This window comes from Sebastes umbrosus, chromosome 14, assembly GCF_015220745.1.
Source record: "Sebastes umbrosus isolate fSebUmb1 chromosome 14, fSebUmb1.pri, whole genome shotgun sequence".
Taxonomy (NCBI): Eukaryota; Metazoa; Chordata; class Actinopteri; order Perciformes; family Sebastidae; genus Sebastes; species Sebastes umbrosus.
The window spans coordinates 32,471,931-32,491,930 of NC_051282.1; the positions used below are offsets into that span (position 1 = coordinate 32,471,931).

The 20,000-nt window shown below is 48.6% G+C and overlaps 2 protein-coding genes and 1 non-coding gene across 3 annotated transcripts in view; all 3 read right to left on the reverse strand.

Annotated features, from left to right (window-relative positions):
- LOC119501469 (suppressor of cytokine signaling 7-like) overlaps nucleotides 1-3,136 on the reverse strand; it is a 17,804-nt gene extending 14,668 nt beyond the window's left edge. The window contains 1 exon segment of the mRNA XM_037791851.1: nucleotides 1,108-3,136. Coding sequence (XP_037647779.1) covers nucleotides 1,108-2,765 — 1,658 coding nt within the window. The 5' untranslated portion in view covers nucleotides 2,766-3,136.
- A 4,741-nt stretch (nucleotides 3,137-7,877) lies between these two features.
- The window catches only part of kpnb1 (karyopherin (importin) beta 1), a 17,660-nt gene continuing 5,537 nt past the window's right edge, over nucleotides 7,878-20,000 (reverse strand). Inside the window, 21 exon segments of the mRNA XM_037791852.1 lie at nucleotides 7,878-8,174; nucleotides 8,213-8,395; nucleotides 9,778-9,892; nucleotides 10,586-10,691; nucleotides 12,279-12,422; nucleotides 12,905-13,012; nucleotides 13,580-13,662; nucleotides 13,745-13,889; nucleotides 14,003-14,074; nucleotides 14,503-14,650; nucleotides 14,778-14,908; nucleotides 15,006-15,197; nucleotides 15,478-15,702; nucleotides 17,059-17,160; nucleotides 17,271-17,381; nucleotides 17,558-17,647; nucleotides 17,736-17,795; nucleotides 17,916-18,011; nucleotides 18,013-18,069; nucleotides 18,183-18,383; nucleotides 18,473-18,655. Coding sequence (XP_037647780.1) covers nucleotides 8,066-8,174; nucleotides 8,213-8,395; nucleotides 9,778-9,892; nucleotides 10,586-10,691; nucleotides 12,279-12,422; nucleotides 12,905-13,012; nucleotides 13,580-13,662; nucleotides 13,745-13,889; nucleotides 14,003-14,074; nucleotides 14,503-14,650; nucleotides 14,778-14,908; nucleotides 15,006-15,197; nucleotides 15,478-15,702; nucleotides 17,059-17,160; nucleotides 17,271-17,381; nucleotides 17,558-17,647; nucleotides 17,736-17,795; nucleotides 17,916-18,011; nucleotides 18,013-18,069; nucleotides 18,183-18,383; nucleotides 18,473-18,655 — 2,661 coding nt within the window. The 3' untranslated portion in view covers nucleotides 7,878-8,065.
- On the reverse strand, nucleotides 10,381-10,516 carry LOC119502592. Its single transcript, XR_005210114.1, has one exon. It is a non-coding gene; the product is annotated as a small nucleolar RNA SNORA79 (small nucleolar RNA).

The following is a 20,000-nucleotide window of genomic DNA, read 5'->3' on the forward strand; positions in this document are numbered from 1 at the left end:
ACGGTCTGTTATACATAGCAATGGTCTATTATACGTAGCAACCGTATGCTATACATAGCAACGATCTGTTATACATAGCAACGGTCTGTTATACATGGCAACGGTCTGTTATACATGGCAACGGTCTGCTATACATAGCAACGGTCTGTTATACATAGCAACGGTCTGTTATACATAGCAACGGTCTGTTATACATAGCAACCTTCTGCTATACATAGCAACCGTCTGCTATACATAGCAACGGTCTGTTATACGTAGCAACGATCTGTTCTAATAGCAACGGTCTGTTGTAAATAGCAACGGTGTGCTATACATAGCAACGGTCTGTTATACGTAGCAACGATCTGTTCTAATAGCAACGGTCTGTTATACATAGCAACGGTCTGTTATACATAGCAACGGTCTGTTATACATAGCAACGATCTGTTCTAATAGCAACGGTCTGTTATACATAGCAACGGTCTGTTATACATAGCAACGATCTGTTCTAATAGCAACGGTCTGTTATACATAGCAACGGTCTGTTATACATAGCAACGATCTGTTCTAATAGCAACGGTCTGTTGTACATAGCAACGGTGTGCTATAAAGAAATAACAGACCATAGAACGCCGCGACTGACCAATCAGTATTCAACAAAGCCCTGTAATAAATATACGTATAACAGACCGTTGCTATGGACACAGCTCTGATGTCAGACTCTGGAGGACCGTTTGTGTGTCAGGTTATTGATGTCTTCAGTCAGTAGCCGTGTAATAATCAGGATAACGTACAGCTAGCGGGTCATTGTGGTGAAATAAACCCCGACGCGTCGTCCTGTTGATGTTTATTCCACGATAATGACCAGCTGGCTGTACGTTATCCTGTATTCATAATCTGGTTCTCTGTGACCTTCAGACTGGTCTCTGTGTTCAGTTCCATTCTGTTCATAATCAATATAATAAAGATAATCAATAACTGTATCTCTAGTGATCAGCTGATCTGATGTTTGTAATGAAAGGACTGTAATGAGCTGCGGTGTTCCTGTTATTCTGTCCACCCCCCTGTAGTGGTCCCAGCTGGTCTCAGATCAGGTTCAGTACCTGTTGTCATGGTGATGACTCTCACCTGCTGCTGTCCGGCTCCGTGTTGCTGCAGGTGGACCCCCAGACGTCCAGCAGACTCCCCCCCGACGACGTGGAGGACGCCAGCGAGGGACGTTTGTCCAGCAGCCCCCCCGACCCGCCGCTGGAGCTCTTGGTTCTGAAGAGCTTGCTGAGCCGGACCTTCAGGGACCCCCCTTTCCTGGACTTCCCCCGTGGCGTCTTCTCCCCGCCCCCCTCCAGGACCACCAGGGGGGAGGAGGACCGCCCCCCCGAGGCCACGCCCAGTTTGGGGGTGGTGGCGCGGCTCTGGGGCTGGGAGCGGGACTGGTGCTGATGCTGGGGGGGGCGCTGGGCCGGGTCCGGGCTGGAGGACGGGAGGGGGTCGGGGGAGACTCGGAGACCGCCGAGGGGTACGGCAGGACGGGCGGGGGGGTAGGGGCTGCTGGTGGGGGGGCGGGGGTCTACGGACACGGCGGCGCTGAGGACCGCCAGAGAAGACCTGCAGTTCTGATCGGTGCAGACCCCCGCCTCCTCCGCCAGTCTGTGGACCTGCTGCATCAGACCGCTCAGCGTCCCGCCGGAGAACCCGGGCCCCGCCCCCCCACACGGCCCCCCCACCCCGTCCCCCTTCTCAGCATCCCCCACGTCCCCCAGCCCTCCCACCTCCTCAGAACCCAGACCCTCCAGGACCAGCAGGGCGTCGCTGGTCTCGCTCGGGTCCTCGCCCCCCGACCCCGAGGCCAGCACGCCGTGACACGAGCAGCGAGAGATCGGGACCGCCGTCTCGTCCCCCCCGCCGCCTCCCTCCAGCCGGCCCAGCCTCCGGGCCAGAGCCAGTACCGGGTCCTCGGTCCCGCTGTAGTTCTTCCTGGGCTCCAGCAGGCCCAGACGCAGAGCCTGGTCCAGCAGGCCCGGGGGCCACTTAGCCAGCCGGTCCGTCAGCAGGCGATGGCGCTGGCACAGGACCGACCCGGACTCCGAGTCCAGACCCGGGATGTCCCGATGGGGGGTCCGGGACCCGTCGGACCCCTTGGACAGTCTGAGGACCGGATGCCACTGGAGGATCTGGGTCTGCAGGTTCTCCTCTGCAGACGGGAGGTTCTGGTCCTTCCCTCCTCCGGGTCCAACCGTCGTGCTACCGGGACCAGAACCCGGTCCGGAGTCCAGCTGCCGTCTCTGTCTCTCTGCGTCCTCCTGGAGGAACCCCGGGGGGGGCGGCTCCAGACCGCACTCCAGGATCCGGTCTCCGGACCGCAGCAGGTTCTGAAACACCATCAGCTGCCCCCCCGGGCCGTGCTGCACCGGGAAGTCCACGAACCGCTGCGCCGCCAAGCTGAAGTCCTCCGGCGCTGGCGGAGACCTCGGCGGGTCGCAGCGCGCCGGGTTCTGATCCAGCAGACCGGAGTCCAGGTCCAGATCTCCTCTACCTGGCAGCGGGGAGCTGTAGTGAGGGGAGGCCGAACCGGAACCGGAGCCGGACCCGGAGCCGAGGCCCGGAGAGAGATCCAGACCCGCTTTAACGGGCCCGAACCCGCCACCGGAGGACAGACCGGAGGACAGACCGGAGGACAGACCGGAGGACAGCAGGTCCGCCGGTTCGTCCAGTCGGTCGTATTCCGCCGCGGAGACGAGCCGCATCAGGACGAAGTCCGGAGACATTTCCTGCTGCGCGTCGTTCATCCTGAAACCGACGACTACCGACGACTACCGACGACTACCGGGGAGCTACCGGGGAGCTACCGGGGAGCTACCGGCTAACTAACGGGACTACTGGAGCTACTAACGGAGCTAACGGCTACCGGGGAGCTACCGGGGAGCTCGGTTACCGGGCTCGTCTCTTACATAACACACACCGATATAAATAAACAGCTGCGGAGCTAACGGGGCTACCGGGAGCTACTACCGGGAGCTACTACCGGGAGCTACTACCGGGAGTTACCGGGAGTTACCGGGAGCCTACCGGCGGTTAACGGCGGCTAGCTCCCCGCTGAGCTAACCGGAACACCGACGGAGCTTCATGGATCGTCCGGTCCGGTTCGTGTCGGTCCCGTTAGCTCTCTCTGTTAGCCTCCTACCGACTACCGACCGATCCCCGGGAGACCGCGCGGTGCTGAGGGGGGGTGAGGGGGGGATCAATAATCGATCAGCTGATTGATCACCGGACCGGGACAACCGGAAACCTCCATCCGCCGATCACTTCCCGGTACCGGAGAGCCTCCGACACGACCGGAGGTCTCTCTCTCTGCGTGCGTGTGTGTGCGCGTGAGTGCGTGTGCGTGCGACAGCTCTAATCAATAACATGTTATAATATTTAATAACATTATTAACATGAAGTTATTTTTATTATCGATTAATTATAATCATAATAATTTAGATTATTTGATTTATGAAATAAAACATGATTTTATTTTAATAGTTTTTCACTTCATTTTAATTTATTTCATACTTTTTGTCATTTGTGAGATTTGTATTTTAATATTATTTAATTTTTAGAAAGTATTTATTTTGTTGTTTATTCTTTTTAAAAAATGTATTTGAGTTATTACTTTTTATGTTTTATGTTTGTATATGATAAATATTATTATTACCATTATTTTGTTTGTCATTACATTTTATTATTTTTGTTTTGTTTTTAATTTATTTTATATTTTTTGTCATTTGTGAGTTTTGTTTTATTAATATTTAATTTGATTATTTATTTGTTGTTTTTATTATTTAAAATGTTTTTGTATTTCATTGTATTATTTATGTAGCAATTGTATATTATTATTATTATTATTATTATTATTATTATTATTACTATTAATTGGGGGATTATATTGATATTTTTTATTTTAACAGTTTTGTATTTTATTGTTATAATTTTTTTAATTTTTTTTTCGTTTTGTTTAATGTTTTGAGTTTTGTATTTAATTATTTAATTTTATAAAGTATTTATTTGTGGTTTTTATTCTTTTAAAAAGTTTATTTGTATTTTGTTGTGTTATATATAAGGCTATTTATATATTTTTAGATTATTATTACTATTAATACGAAATTATATTAATATTTTTTATTTTAATAATCCTTTAATTTTGTTACCATTTATTTTATTTATTTATATTCGTTTTATTTATTTTTTTGTGATTTTTGTATTTTATTATTATTGAATTTAATAAAGTATTTATTTATTTATTTGTTGCTTTTGATCATGTTTTAATCTCAGGTGTGTTTATTCTTCTTCTGTGGTTATACTTTAGTCTCAGGTGTGTTTATATTTAGTCTCAGGTGTGTTTATATTTTAGTCTCAGGTGTGTTTATATTTAGTCTCAGGTGTGTTTATATTTAGTCTCAGGTGTGTTTATATTTTAGTCTCAGGTGTGTTTATATTTAGTCTCAGGTGTGTTTATATTTTAGTCTCAGGTGTGTTTATATTTAGTCTCAGGTGTGTTTATATTTAGTCTCAGGTGTGTTTATATTTTAGTCTCAGGTGTGTTTATATTTAGTCTCAGGTGTGTTTATATTTTAGTCTCAGGTGTGTTTATATTTTAGTCTCAGGTGTGTTTATATTTTAGTCTCAGGTGTGTTTATATTTAGTCTCAGGTGTGTTTATATTTAGTCTCAGGTGTGTTTATATTTTAGTCTCAGGTGTGTTTGTATTTAGTCTCAGGTGTGTTTATATTTAGTCTCAGGTGTGTTTGTATTTTAATCTCAGGTGTTTGTATTTTAGTCTCAGGTGTGTTTATATTTAGTCTCAGGTGTGTTTATACTTTAGTCTCAGGTGTGTTTATATTTAGTCTCAGGTGTGTTTATATTTAGTCTCAGGTGTGTTTGTATTTTAATCTCAGGTGTTTGTATTTTAGTCTCAGGTGTGTTTATATTTTAGTCTCAGGTGTGTTTATATTTTAGTCTCAGGTGTGTTTATATTTAGTCTCAGGTGTGTTTATATTTAGTCTCAGGTGTGTTTGTATTTTAGTCTCAGGTGTGTTTATATTTAGTCTCAGGTGTGTTTGTATTTTAGTCTCAGGTGTGTTTGTATTTTAGTCTCAGGTGTGTTTATATTTAGTCTCAGGTGTGTTTATATTTAGTCTCAGGTGTGTTTATATTTTAGTCTCAGGTGTGTTTGTATTTAGTCTCAGGTGTGTTTATATTTTAGTCTCAGGTGTGTTTGTATTTAGTCTCAGGTGTGTTTATATTTAGTCTCAGGTGTGTTTATATTTAGTCTCAGGTGTGTTTATATTTAGTCTCAGGTGTGTTTATATTTTAGTCTCAGGTGTGTTTATATTTAGTCTCAGGTGTGTTTGTATTTTAGTCTCAGGTGTGTTTATATTTAGTCTCAGGTGTGTTTATATTTAGTCTCAGGTGTGTTTATATTTAGTCTCAGGTGTGTTTGTATTTTAGTCTCAGGTGTGTTTATATTTAGTCTCAGGTGTGTTTATATTTAGTCTCAGGTGTGTTTGTATTTTAGTCTCAGGTGTGTTTATATTTAGTCTCAGGTGTGTTTCGATCGTCAGAAGAAGCAGCAGCAGAACATTCAGTACAATATAGACTTTATTAGTTCACTAAAGTTGAATATGAAATAAAAAGCAGATCGGCTTTAATGATTCACATGTTCAGTAATAATCGAGTCGTCAGGTTCATCATGTCAACACAGGAAATGCGTCCTCCCTACGGCTGCCGCACCTCTACAAAATAAAAGCTCTCCGAAGCTGTAAACACTTCACTTTCAACTCAAGGAAAACTTGATTTCCTAATGAGACGACTTCCACTTTAGTTACAGGAAGTGGTTTGTAAACAGGAAGTCAAGCCAGACACCTCAAAGCCTCAGAACAACAGGCAACGAGGAAGGAAATATTAAAACGCCTTTATTGTGGCGGTTAAATCATTAGAAACGCCACCATGTTTGGACCAACGGGCAGCTCCAACGAAGAACTACAGCGGTCCAAACAGGTCAACGTCTTTAACCATTTAGCCGCTATAATAACAGACCTTTAATAATACGCTCTGAGAGGTCGGGGCGTCTGGATTGACTTCCTGTTTGTTTTCCGTTTCCCAAGAGCACCTGACATGTTGATCTACAGGTGAGACGTAGATCCCAGTCGTCGTGTTTAATGGCGGTTAGGAGGCTGAAAGTGAAGCGATCAGACCGGAGCCGAGGCGGACAGACGGCACCGAGCGTGCTCGCAGGTTTCTGCAGCCCACAAAGTACAAACGTCCCAACAGAGCTCGCCGTCGGCGGTGAGGAGCGGCCGCCGAGCTGCTGCCGAGCTGCTGCCGAGCTGCTGCTACCAAACAAGCCATGAAGTGAGTTTAAAAAACAGAACAAGAAAAGAATCCGGGTTCTTCGTGGCGTCGAGTCGACGAACCAACAGCTTCAGAGTCCGAAACATCTCGTCAGTCCGACAGACGACAGAAAAGACCGAAATCACCAGAAGCGCTCGGGGAATGTTTCACATCATTTTATTGTTTTTTTGTTTTTTTTTTTACTTTATTTTCATCATAGCAATGGAAAAATATAACCTTATACAAACGTCTTCAATTCTCTGAATTTCTTTTTTAAACAAGCAAAAATGGTGAGTGACCCTTCTCCCAAACCAAGTGCAGCGGGGAAATAAAAACTGAAACGCTTCACCAGCAGCTCACTTCCACTCCTTTTATTTTCCGCTAAACTATTTTCCATTTGGCACTCGCTCCTCGGAGGATTACTTTTATTTTGTAGGAATTTAGTGCTGTTGTTGTTGTTGTTTGGATAAGAGCGCCGAGCACCGCGGACAGAGGCGTTCGTGTCCGTCAGACCTCCGCCGCTGTTTCAGTGCTCCGAAGAAGAAGAAGAAAAATAAGAGCAACAAAAATCTAAAGTTTTCCACAGAAGTCCACAAAGTCCGCTCGGTTTTTATCTTTGATTCCACAAGTCTTTTATTTTCATCGTCGTGTTTGTATCTATTTCCCCTCCTCCTCCCCCCTCCTCCCCCGGCTCGAGGGGCGGCGGCGGGTCGGTGACGTCATCGTGATGTCGCAGGAGAGCCCGGCTACGGCGAGAGAGGTGGATTGTGGGAGGAGGGCTCGGAGGTGAGTTTGTTTTGATTAGGGGGTGGGGGGGGTGGAGGGGGGAGTCAGAGTCCAGTCCACAGGCCGTCCAGGAAGAGGTGGGGGGGGGGGGGGTCGCCTGCTGGAACTGAAGGTGGTGTGATGTCATCGTCTCTCGCTCGCTCACACGTCTCTCTCTCTCTCACACACTCATCTCACGTCACTCGACTTCTGCTTCGACCGGACGCTCGCGACAAAGACAGAAGAGTTAATTCCAGTGGGGCAGTTTGTCCTCGTTGTTCACTGATGTCCGTCTCTCTCAAATCTCGCTCTCGCTCTTCATCCCCAACCGGCAGCGATCTGAAGAGGAGGAGAAACCGTCAGCAGGAGGAACACAAACAGGAAACATTTCAATTCATACATTTTTACATTTCTAATTAATAAAAATAAAATCTAAGTTCCATGTTCAGTCGTCTATTACTCACGACCTTTAATATCGGAGACATTTTAGGCAGAAAAAATAAAGAAATCTGTCTGGAGCCACAAAACGTGATCACTGTGATGAAGGTAACTCAGTTTATAGTCTCAGTATATAGAATATCAGTCTAATGCAGTGAGGGCTAAAGAGACAATGTACTACGGAGTATTAGGGCCACATTGAGGGGAAAAACATCTGAGATTTACACAATAAAGTCAGAATATTACGAGAAAAAAGTCATAACTTTATGAGAAAAAAAGAAAATAACACGTAAAATTACTATTTATAATATTATGACTTTATTCTGTAAATCTCAGATGTATTTTCCCTCAATGTGTTCCTAATACTCCGTCGTACCGTTGAACCATGGACCTAGGATCAATAAACATGAAAATGTAAACAAAGAACAGTTATTCATTTCCATGTTTAATAATCCACAGAGAGCCGCTGGAGAGGAGCTGAAGAGACGCAGGCTGCTGACCTCTGGTTTTAGGTTTTAGCTGCAGTATCGTTTCAGTATCCAGATATTTAGGCGGAGTATCAGATCAGAGTCACAATTTTGGCATCGTGACGACGCCAGAGTATGTGTTTCAGTGTGTGTGTGTGTGTGTGTGTGTGTGTGTGTGTGTTTGCGTGTGTTTGCGTGTGTGCGTTGGGGTCTGACCAGGCCTGGCTCTTGAGCTTGCGGAGCTCCTTGGTGGCCCAGGTAGCGAGCGTCTTGGTCTTGTTGGTTTTGGAGCGTCGACCCTCCGTCAGCAGGTCGTTGATGAGCGGACGAACCTCCACCAGCTTCATCACGTCTTTACCGAACGCCGTGCACAGGTCGCTGAACACACACACACAGAGCGAGAGAAAGAAAACAGACATCAACAAACAACACTGAGGCTTTTAATGTGAAAGAAACTAAACAAATGAAGAGAAACGGATGAGTCGGCGTGATCAGGTCGTATTAAACATGAACACATGAATCATGAAGATTAAAGGGTTAAAACCGTTTACTGACTACACTCCTTCAGAGATGACGTCATGTTTGCTGTTAGCCTACGAGCTAACGGTCCGTTGTACTGGGTGTGCTGGTCTCAGATACTGTGGTTGTGTTTCCATCACGCTGTCAGAGTGGTGCATGAGTTATCATCACAGACCAGACACACATCTGTCCTCCATCTATCCAGATGTGAACCAGACTGACACTACCGGTCACCATGGCAACAGGTCAATAGTCCAGTGATCCAGATCAGAGATATTAAAGGACCAGAGTGGAACATTTAGGGGCTCTAATATTAATAAGCAGGTTTTCATTAGTGGTTATTAACGGCTTTGTTGAATCCTCCATTCTGATTGGTCGATGGGACATCGCCATGAATGGGTTTATCTCACAACAATGGCGCACTAGCTAGCTGTACATTATCCCTTAAATAACCGCCTGATTATCACAATCACTGTTTTTATTAATATCTACACAGAGATAGGCCCGTTTAGTGATGTCAGTGTTAGCTGGAGGCTAACGCTAGCAGTGGGCTAACATTAGCTGGAGGCTAAACAAAGGAAAGACTGGAGGCTAACGTTAGCAGTGGGCTAACATTAACTGGAGGCTAAACAAAGGAAAGACTGGAGGCTAACGCTAGCAGTGGGCTAACATTAGCTGGAGGCTAAACAAAGGAAAGACTGGAGGCTAACGCTAGCAGTGGGCTAACATTAGCTGGAGGCTAACGCTAGCAGTGGGCTGACATTAGCTGGAGGCTAACGCTAGCAGTGGGCTAAAGCTCCACATCTAAATGTCCTCTTGCTGTGTTGTTGGCTGAATCCAGATCTCACAGACATTAGAGATGAGTAACTGTGATTGGAGGCTCTAGAGCTACAATATCAGAGAAGCGTTTCAGAGACGGAGAGGAAATGATGCTAATATTTAGCCTTCTGCTAACAGCAGCTAACGTGAACCGCTAGCTGCTGTTAGCAGAAGGCTAATCTATTAGCAACCCTTTCTCTCCGTCTCTGAAACGCTTCTCTGATATTGTCCGTCTCTCTTTCTGACTGACTTCACTGAAGGATAGTTAACTAGAGACATCCACAGATTTATACGCCCTCAGTTTATCTTTACAGTGCTGCCGCTGGCCACCGGCCCGCTGGTCGGACGCAAGGCTACTTAGCTAGCTTAGCTCGGCCTATCAGGACCCTGGTCAGCTGTCAATCAACCCCCCCCCTCCTTACCCGATGAGTCCGGCAGCGTTGGCCACCACTCCATCAGAGTGATCTTCATCCTCAGCTATGTGATGGATGAAGGAGAGGATGAACTCCACCCGAGGCTGCACCAACATCACATCAGCTACAGGGGGAGGAAGAGGAGGGAGGAAGAGGAGGAGGTAGGGAGGAAGAGGAGGAGGAAGGGAGGAATAAGAGGAGGAGGAAGAGGAGAGAGGAGGAGGAGGGAGGAAGAAGATGAGGAAGAGGAGAGAGGAGGGAGGAAGAGGAGGAGGAAGAGGAGAGAGGAGGAGGAGGGAGGAAGAGGAGGAGGAAGAGGAGAGGAGGAGGTAGGGAGGAAGAGGAGGAGGTAGGGAAGAGGAGGAGGAGAGAGGAGGAGGAAGAGGAGAGACGAGGAGAAGGGAGGAAGAAGAGGAGGAAGAGGAGAGAGGAGGAGGAGGGAGGAAGAGGAGGAGGTAGGGAGGAAGAGGAGGAGGTAGGGAAGAGGAGGAGGAGGAGAGAGGAGGAGGAAGAGGAGAGACGAGGAGGAGGGAGGAAGAGGAGGAGAATAAAGACTTCAGAAGCAGCAGATGAAATCTTCAGTTTTAAAACCAGCACTTTGTTTTATTTTTATTTTGTTGAGTCTCGCAAAACCAGGAAGCGGTGAGCGGGCGGCGGCCTGCGGCTCTCTGGGTGAAACAGACTCGTTCATCTGCGACGGCGTAAAATCCTCCTGATCCACTGCAGTCAGGAAGAGGAACCGCCGTCGTGTGTGTGTGTGTGTGTGTGTGTGTGTGTGTGTGTGTGTGTGTGTGTGTGTGGTCATGTGATCACTTACGGTGAACGTTCTCCTGGTCCCCCTTCAGGCCCTGGATGATCCCGGTGTACGCCTCCAGACAGCCCTCCCTCAACTCGTTCAGGTAGTCCACCATGTCGTAGTCCGTCTGAACAAACACACACATGGTAACACACACATTAACACACTCAGTTACACACACGGTAACACACACACATTAACACACTCAGTTACACACACGGTAACACACACATTAACACACATTAAGTCACGGGAGCGCGCCATAACTCTCCCCTGATTTTATTCCCACTAGGTGGACTCTTAAGGTGGACTTTTAAGGTGGACCAGCTTTTCTCCTTAAAGTGACGAGTTTTTCTCTTTTAATTGATTAAAAATGGATTAATTTTTAATCAATTAATATTAATTTGAACCGTTTTAACCGATAACGTTAATCGGTTAAAACGGTTAATGTCGGTTAAACAGTTAATTATTAGCATCTCTATGAGGGACTCTGTACTGGGTGTGCTGGTCTCTCTGTGGGACTCTGTACTGGGTGTGCTGGTCTCTCTGTGGGACTCTGTACTGGGTGTGCTGGTCTCTATGAGGGACTCTGTACTGGGTGTGCTGGTCTCTATGAGGGACTCTGTACTGGGTGTGCTGGTCTCTCTGTGGGACTCTGTACTGGGTGTGCTGGTCTCTATGAGGGACTCTGTACTGGGTGTGCTGGTCTCTCTGAGGGACTCTGTACTGGGTGTGCTGGTCTCTATGAGGGACTCTGTACTGGGTGTGCTGGTCTCTCTGAGGGACTCTGTACTGGGTGTGCTGGTCTCAGATACTGTGGTTGGGTTTCCATCACTCTGTCAGAGTGGTGCATGATTTATCATCACAGACCAGACTGCATGAGAGCTACGTATAACAAACCGTTGCTACATATAACAGATCGTTGCTATGTATAACAGACCGTTGCTACGTATAACAGATCGTTGCTATGTATAACAGATCGTTGCTATGTATAACAGACCGTCGCTACGTATAACAGGCCGTTGCTACGTATAACAGATCGTTGCTACGTATAACAGATCGTTGCTATGTATAACAGACCGTCGCTACGTATAACAGGCCGTTGCTACGTATAACAGATCGTTGCTATGTATAACAGACCGTCGCTACGTATAACAGGCCGTTGCTACGTATAACAGATCGTTGCTATGTATAACAGACCGTCGCTACGTATAACAGACCGTCGCTACGTATAACAGATCGTTGCTATGTATAACAGACCGTCGCTACGTATAACAGATCGTTGCTATGTATAACAGACCGTCGCTACGTATAACAGATCGTTGCTATGTATAACAGACCGTCGCTACGTATAACAGATCGTTGCTATGTATAACAGACCGTCGCTACGTATAACAGACCGTCGCTACGTATAACAGATCGTTGCTATGTATAACAGACCGTCGCTACGTATAACAGATCGTTGCTATGTATAACAGACCGTCGCTACGTATAACAGACCGTCGCTACGTATAACAGATCGTTGCTATGTATAACAGACCGTCGCTATGTATAACAGACCGTCGCTACGTATAACAGACCGTCGCTACGTATAATAGATCGTTGCTATGTATAACAGACCGTATAACAAACATAACAAACAGTATGTTTTTCCCGCCCCTGGTAACCTCCTGTCCCATCACCATGGTTACGATGTCCTGAGCGTGGCGTTTACCTTGTCCACCTGAGCCTGGGAGGCCTGCTGCAGCGTGTCCAGGACGATGTCCAGGTACTTCTTGAACTCTCCTCCGATGGCCAGAGCGATGTCGCCGAACGCCGACAGGATCTGAGGCTTCACCGACCGATGGACGTTCTCGTTCTGCACAGAGAGACAGATGTCACGTCACCGCTGACGGGACAAAGACAGAGGACACACCAGCAGCTCTCTGACGCCGGACGTTCTTATCATTAATACGGATTCATCAGATCATCAGTCTCTTTATCAATTCAATAATACAATTCAACGTTTGATCTATAAAATAAATAAATAAAAGGACCAAAATATTAAAGTTACAATCTCTGAGGAACATCTGCCCGTAGCGGCGAGGGTTACCTGTAGTCACGGCATCAGGAGTCTCTAATTTACTTTACTGTTAACGCACCCTATTTATTGATTTATTGATCCCAGCTACAGGAAGTCATTAAACAGGAAGTGAGAACTAAAGACAGACAGGAAGTGAAGTGTGGAGGTCTCAGATAAAAGTGGTTGGTTTTTACATCACACGTCAGCGTGGTGCATGATTTATCATCACAGACCAACACAGACAGACTCTTCCTCCTCCTCCTCCTCCTCTTCCTCACCCCGAGGTTCTCCAGCAGCAGCTGCATGATCTCGTCACAGAAAGGCAGGATGTTGGACATCAGAGCTCTGCACAGGTCGCACACCAGACCCACCGCCGCCAGACACACCTGCAACATCATCATCATCATCATCATCATCATCAGCTGAGCACCACTGAGAGTAAAGTCAGTCCTCTACAGACGAGAGCGACGGCCGGCTCCACCACCACGTTACCGCCATACTATAACGTTTGCTGTCCGTGACGGAGTTAGCGTGCAGCTGTTGGCGTGGAGGTCTCAGATAACGTGGTTGGTTTTTACATCACACTTCAGCGTGGTGCATGATTTATCATCACAGACCAACACATCAGCAGCAGCCGGTCGCCTGGTTCACTGGACCACAACAGTTTAAGGTGGAGGCGTACCCGACGCTGGGCGTAGTTTAAGGTGGAGGCGTACCCGACGCTGGGCGTAGTTTAAGGTGGAGGCGTACCCGACGCTGGGCGTAGTTTAAGGTGGAGGCGTACCCGACGCTGGGCGTAGTTTAAGGTGGAGGCGTACCCGGTACCGGGCGTAGTTTAAGGTGGAGGCGTACCCGATACCGGGCGTAGTTTAAGGTGGAGGCGTACCCGATACCGGGCGTAGTTTAAGGTGGAGGCGTACCCGATACCGGGCGTAGTTAAGGTGGAGGCGTACCTGATACTCGGCGTAGTTCTTCAGTCCGATCCCCAGGAAGGGCTTGAAGGCATCCATGTATTTCTGGAAGTCGGCGCCCAGAACTGAAACACAGACCAACAGTCAACAAGGCGTCTCGTCCGTCCTGACAGTGATGTGCGTGCGTTTCTTCTTCTGTGGTTCTACCTTCCACCAGCGTGGACACGGCCATCAGAGCGTCCTCCTGGACCCCCCCGGAGCCGGCGGTGCTCTGAAACATCCTCAGCAGAGACGCCATCACCACGTCGGAGATCTGCAGGGCGTCCTGATGCTGCACTTTACGCAGCACGTTCTGCAACAACGCACACAGGAAACACTCGCACCGTCACAATAAAGGCATGAACACGACGCCAGGAACTTTACCAAAGTAAGAGCGCGATGTCTGCTCAGGTGTGGGGGCTTTACCTGTAGGGTGGCGCACAGCAGCGACTGCAGGTCGTTGAACTGGATTCTGTCTGAGGTGCTCTGGATGTGAGACTGGGGACACACAGGAAGTGACATCATTACACAGCTGGGAAGTGAACGCTACAGGAAGTCGTTAAACAGGAAGTGAGAGCGAGTGAGGAAGTGTGGAGGTCTCAGATAACGTGGTTGGTTTTTACATCACACGTCAGCGTGGTGCATGATTTATCATCACAGACCAACACGGGTTCATGTATATAGCGTGATGAAGAGAGAGTGTGATGAAGAGAGAGATGATGAAGAGAGAGGTGATGAAGAGAGAGCGTGATGAAGAGAGAGCGTAATGAAGAGAGAGCGTGATGAAGAGTGAGTGTGATGAAGAGAGAGTGTGATGAAGAGAGAGGTGATGAAGAGTGAGCGTGATGAAGAGAGAGCGTAATGAAGAGAGAGCGTGATGAAGAGAGAGCGTGATGAAGAGAGAGCGTGATGAAGAGTGGACTGACCTCCATCTGGAGGACCTGCTGCAGCCGCTCCATGATGACCAGCGTGGTCTTCTGGACTGCAGGGTAACAATCCTTCGCACTGTTCTTCACGATCTCCATCAGAGCCTCGTAGGCAGCGGAGCGAAGGTTGTTCTGGTGACCGTCGGGTCTGCACAGGAAACACATCATCATCATCATCGCCGCCGCCGCCGCCGCCACCACCACCACCACCACCACCACCACCACCATCATCATCATCATCATCATCATCATCATCAGAATGATCCCCCCTCTACCTGTCTGTGGTCTCCAGGAGTTTCTGGACGATGATCTCGAAGGACGAGGACAGACAGTAGGTGCTGGGCTCCTCCTGGTCCTCTGCAGCGTCTGTAGCTTCATAAGCTGCTTCAGCCAGAGACGAGAAGGCCTGACAGGAAACAGGAAACAGGAAGTTACACTTAACCTTCATCTTCCCAGCAGCCACCAGGCTCCAGATATGTGATGTCACGTGACCCGCAGCTCACCCAGCAGACGTTGGAGGCCACTCGGGGCTCGGCCCCCAGGCCCTCGATCAGACACTGCAGCAGGGGGGCCAGGTACACCTCGTTGATGGCTGCTTCAGGCAGCAGCTCACAGATCCTCCCCACCGTCCACGCCGTGGTGTCCCTCACCACCACGCTGGGGTCCTTCATCAGCTCGATCAGGGTCGGCATCGCCTGCAGGACCACCGGTTAACTCGTTAGGGACTGACCCGTACGACCAGGGGTTAACTCGTTAGGGACTGACCCGTACGACCAGGGGTTAACTCGTTAGGGACTGACCCGTACGACCAGGGGTTAACTCGTTAGGGACTGACCCGTACGACCAGGGGTTAACTCGTTAGGGACTGACCCGTACGACCAGGGGTTAACTCGTTAGGGACTGACCCGTACGACCAGGGGTTAACTCGTTAGGGACTGACCTGAACGACCAGGGGTTAACTAGTTAGTGACTGACCTGAATGACCAGGGGTTTGAGCTGGTTGAGTTCGGGTCCTTCCAGGATGGATCCGAACGCCATGACGGAGGCGTCTCTGTAGCGCCAGTCGGGGTGTTTGATGTGTTCTTTGATGAAGGGCAGAACGTGAGGAACCACATCGTCCTCGCAGCAGGTCGCCAGCAGCATCAGACACACACCCGCCGCCTTACAGGGGTTCCAGTCGTCATCGTCATCGTTCTCGTCCTGCAAAAAGTAATAAAGTCAAAGGTCACATGACGGGTCTGGTACCAAAATACAGCTGGTTAGCCTCCAGCTAATGTTAGCCCACTGCTAGCGTTAGCCTCCAGTCTTTCCTATGGTTAGCCTCCAGCTAATGTTAGCCCATTGCTACCGTTAGCCTCCAGTCTTTCCTTTGGTTAGCCTCCAGCTAATGTTAGCCCACTGCTAGCGTTAGCCTCCAGTCTTTCCTATGGTTAGCCTCCAGCTAATGTTAGCCCGTTGCCAGCGTTAGCCTCCAGCGAATTTTAGCCAAGTACTAGCGTTAACCTCGAGTCTTTCCTTTGGTTAGCCTCCAGCTAATGTTAGCCAACTGCTAGCGTTAGCCTCAAGCTAATGTTAGCCCACTGCTAGCGTTAGCCTCCAGTCTTTCCTTTGGTTAGCCTCCAGCTAATGTTAGCCCACTGCTAGCATTAGTTAGCCTCCAGTCTTTCCTATGGTTAGCCTCCAGCTAACGTTAGCCCACTGCTAGCGTTAGCTTCCAGTCTTTCCTATGGATAGCCTCCAGCTAATGTTAGCCCATTGCTAGCGTTAGTTAGCCTCCAGTCTTTCCTATGGTTAGCCTCCAGCTAATGTTAGCCCACTGCTAGCGTTAGCTTCCAGTCTTTCCTATGGATAGCCTCCAGCTAATGTTAGCCCATTGCTAGCGTTAGCCTCCAGTCTTTCCTATGGTTAGCTTCCAGCTAATGTTAGCCCACTGCTAGCGTTAGCCTCCAGTTTTTCCATTGGTTAGCTTCCAGCTAATGTTAGCCCACTGCTAGCGTTAGCCTCCAGTCTTTCCTTTGGTTAGCTTCCAGTTAATGTTAGCCCGCTGCTAGCATTAGCCTCCAGTCTTTCCTATGGTTAGCTTCCAGCTAATGTTAGCCCATTGCTAGCATTAGCCTCCAGTCTTTCCTATGGTTAGCTTCCAGCTAATGTTAGCCCATTGCTAGCGTTAGCCTCCAGTCTTTCCTATGTTTAGCTTCCAGCTAATGTTAGCCCACTGCTAGCGTTAGCCTCCAGTCTTTCCTTTGGTTAGCCTCCAGCTAATGTTAGCCCACTGCTAGCGTTAGCCGCCAGTCTTTCCTTTGGTTAGCCTCCAGCTAATGTTAGCCCACTGCTAGCGTTAGCCTCCAGTCTTTCCTTTGGTTAGCTTCCAGCTAATGTTAGCCTCCAGCTAATGTTAGCCCACTGCTAGCGTTAGCCTCCAGTCTTTCCTTTGGTTAGCCTCCAGCTAATGTTAGCCCACTGCTAGCGTTAGCCTCCAGCTAACACCGTGACCTCATCATGACATCATCACTAAAGGGTCTATAAGGTCAAGAGGTCAATAGAGCAAACAGAAACCTGTTTGGTGAGGGTCTGGGTCAGGATGGGGACCAGGTACTGTAGGGCTCCTTTGGCGTAGAATTTACTGGTGTGCTCGGGGGGGCGTCCCTGCTCCGAGGCCTGCCATTGGATGAGAGCAAACAGGAAGAGACCAACAGTCACAGGGGGGTGGGTTTCAACAAACTGGAGCTGAAATGGTTGTTAACGTAACAAAGTCTGCTTACACAGACCTCTGAGGCCTCGATGGCCAGGTCCATCTCCTCGTCACAGACATTGGACCAGAACTCGATGCCCTGTAAGGCCACCTCGTCGATGTCGCTCTTCATCGCCTCGATGGTGATCTGAGAGGAGGAAGCAGTGGAACACAGAAAGAAGGGGAGAGCAGACAGAAGAAGTTAAAGAAGGAAGAGTTAAAGTCAAACTTGTAATTTAAGTTGAAGCATCCTGTGGGTTTATACTCGTTTCTCTGTGTGGCAGATTAAATAAACTAACTGTTGGATGAAGAATAAGAACTTACGGCGAACAGCGCTGGACCCATGTAGGTCTCCATGTACTGATAGTACAGAGACATGATCTTCACCAGGTTCTGTAAGGCCGCCACACGCACCTGAACACACAGCAGAGGGATGAACACACGTCAGACAGGAGGGTGCGGTCATTAAAGGGTTAACGGCGAGATGGACGAGTTTACTCACTCTGGTGTCGGGACACTGCGTCGCTTCACACACCACCTGCATGATGAAGTGTCTCTCCGTCTGAAACACACAACACAAACTGATGTTTCACAATAAAACTCAACAAGAATCTTTACATCGACTCCTACAAAATAAACTTTCCACTGAAGCGACAGGAAGTGAGGTGTCCTGCGTGGTTACCTCCTTGTCGAAGTTGGCTTTGGTGAACTCCAGAGAGTTGAGCAGAGCGTTGGTAGCGGCCAGTTTAACGTTGTTACTGGGCTCCTCCTTCCTCATAGCCCTGGATGATGGCCGTCAGGATCTGGTTGGCGTTCTCCTGCAGCTGTTCTGGGTCCTGAAGGAACCAGAACCGGGTCAACGGGGTGAATATCAGGGCATGAATTAACTGTGTTTCAGAGATCTTGGACTGAACGGACGCTTGGTTAGCGTGGGATTGTGCTGACTCACGATGTCCTGGCAGATGTATCCGATGGCCTCCAGCGTGGACTCCTTCATGTGCTCAGTGCTGGAGGGGTCGGTGACGTTGGCCACCAGCTGTGGGATCAGCTCGGGCCACTGGTTGACGGGGATCTCTGCGCAGGCGATCCCGGCGACGCACTGCGACGCCGAGCTGGGCCGGTACGTCTCGGTGCCCAGAGTCTGTAAAACCTGCCGGACGGAGAGACAGACGGACGGACGTGAGGACAGTACAAACATCAGATGAATGAACGGCGTGAGGACAGTTTCAGAGTCCTTACGTAGTTCTTGATCTCGCGGCGAGCGTTGGCGTCGATGGCCAGCCATCTCTGCTGGTACTGTGTCTTCACGTCGGGGTCTTTGGAGGTCAGAGAGTTCTTCACCTGCAGACCGGCAGCAACACGAGCCACCTGAGTGTTCCCCGGGTTAGCCAACACCTTGGACAACTCCACCAGGAATGTGGGCTGAGGGAGGAGAGAGAGAGAGAGAGGAGGGAGGGAGGAGAGAGGGAGGGACAAGAGGAGAGAGGGAGAGGAGAGGGGGAGAGGGAGGAGAGGAAGGGAGAAGAGAAGAGAAGAGGAGAGGAGAAGTGAGGAGGGAGGAGCAGAGAGAGGGAAAATAGGAGAGAGGAGGAGGAGAAGGGAAGAGAGGAGGGAGGAGAGGAGAGAGGGAAAAGAGGAGAGGAGGGAAAAGAGGAGAGAGGAGGAGGAGAGGGGAAGAGAGGAGAGAAGGTGGGATGAGAAGAGGAGAGGAGGAGAGAGGAGGAAGGAGGAGAGAAGGTGGGATGAGAACAGGAGAGGAGGAGAGGAGAAGAGAGGAGGAAGGAGGAGAGAAGGTGGGATGAGAACAGGAGAGGAGAGGGAGGGAGAAGAGAAGGTGGGAGGAGAAGAGGAGAGGAGAAGTGAGGAGGGAGGAGGAGAGGAGAGAGGGAAAAGAGGAGAGGAGGGAAACAGAATAAGATGAGAGTAGTTATTGATCTGTGACTTGATGGCTGACTGATCATCCAACATTAAACGTTGTGTCACATGGAAACAGAAATACTGTTATTAATAACAATAATAATAATTATTATTATTACAATCATAATAATAATAATGATTATAATCATAATAACTAATAATCTGTTCTCCTGGGTAAATGAGAACGTAATGTGGAGTGTAATAATCACTAGATAGCAGCTGATGAAGAGCTCAGACAGTGATGAAGATGATAACTCCAGAACAAGTGAGTAAGTGGCCCTTTACCGAGGATAAACCAAACACTAGTGAGAAATATAATCAGTATTGAGTCTAAACATCATGTTACAGCTTCATGCTTCAGATGTGAGAAATGTCCCATGATGCTCTCTGGTGTCTGACTATCAACATCCTCCTCTGCAGCTCTGAGCAGCTCTCGACACCCACAAACACCGACAACACCGACTCTACTCTACTCTCTCCTCTCTGCTCCGTCTTCCTCCTGTAGTTAACACATCACATCATCTCTCTCCGTTAACTCCGTCACTCCATGACGACGGTTAATAGAGACACACCGGTTCATCTACTACACCATGACGACGGTTAATAGAGACGCACCGGTTCATCTACCACACCGTGACGACGGTTAATAGAGACACACCGGTTCATATACCACACCATGACGACGGTTAACAGAGACGCACCGGTTCATCTACCACACCCTGACGACGGTTAATAGAGACGCACCGGTTCATCTACCACACCGTGACGACGGTTAATAGAGACGCACCGGTTCATATACCACACCATGACGACGGTTAATAGAGACGCACCGGTTCATCTACCACACCCT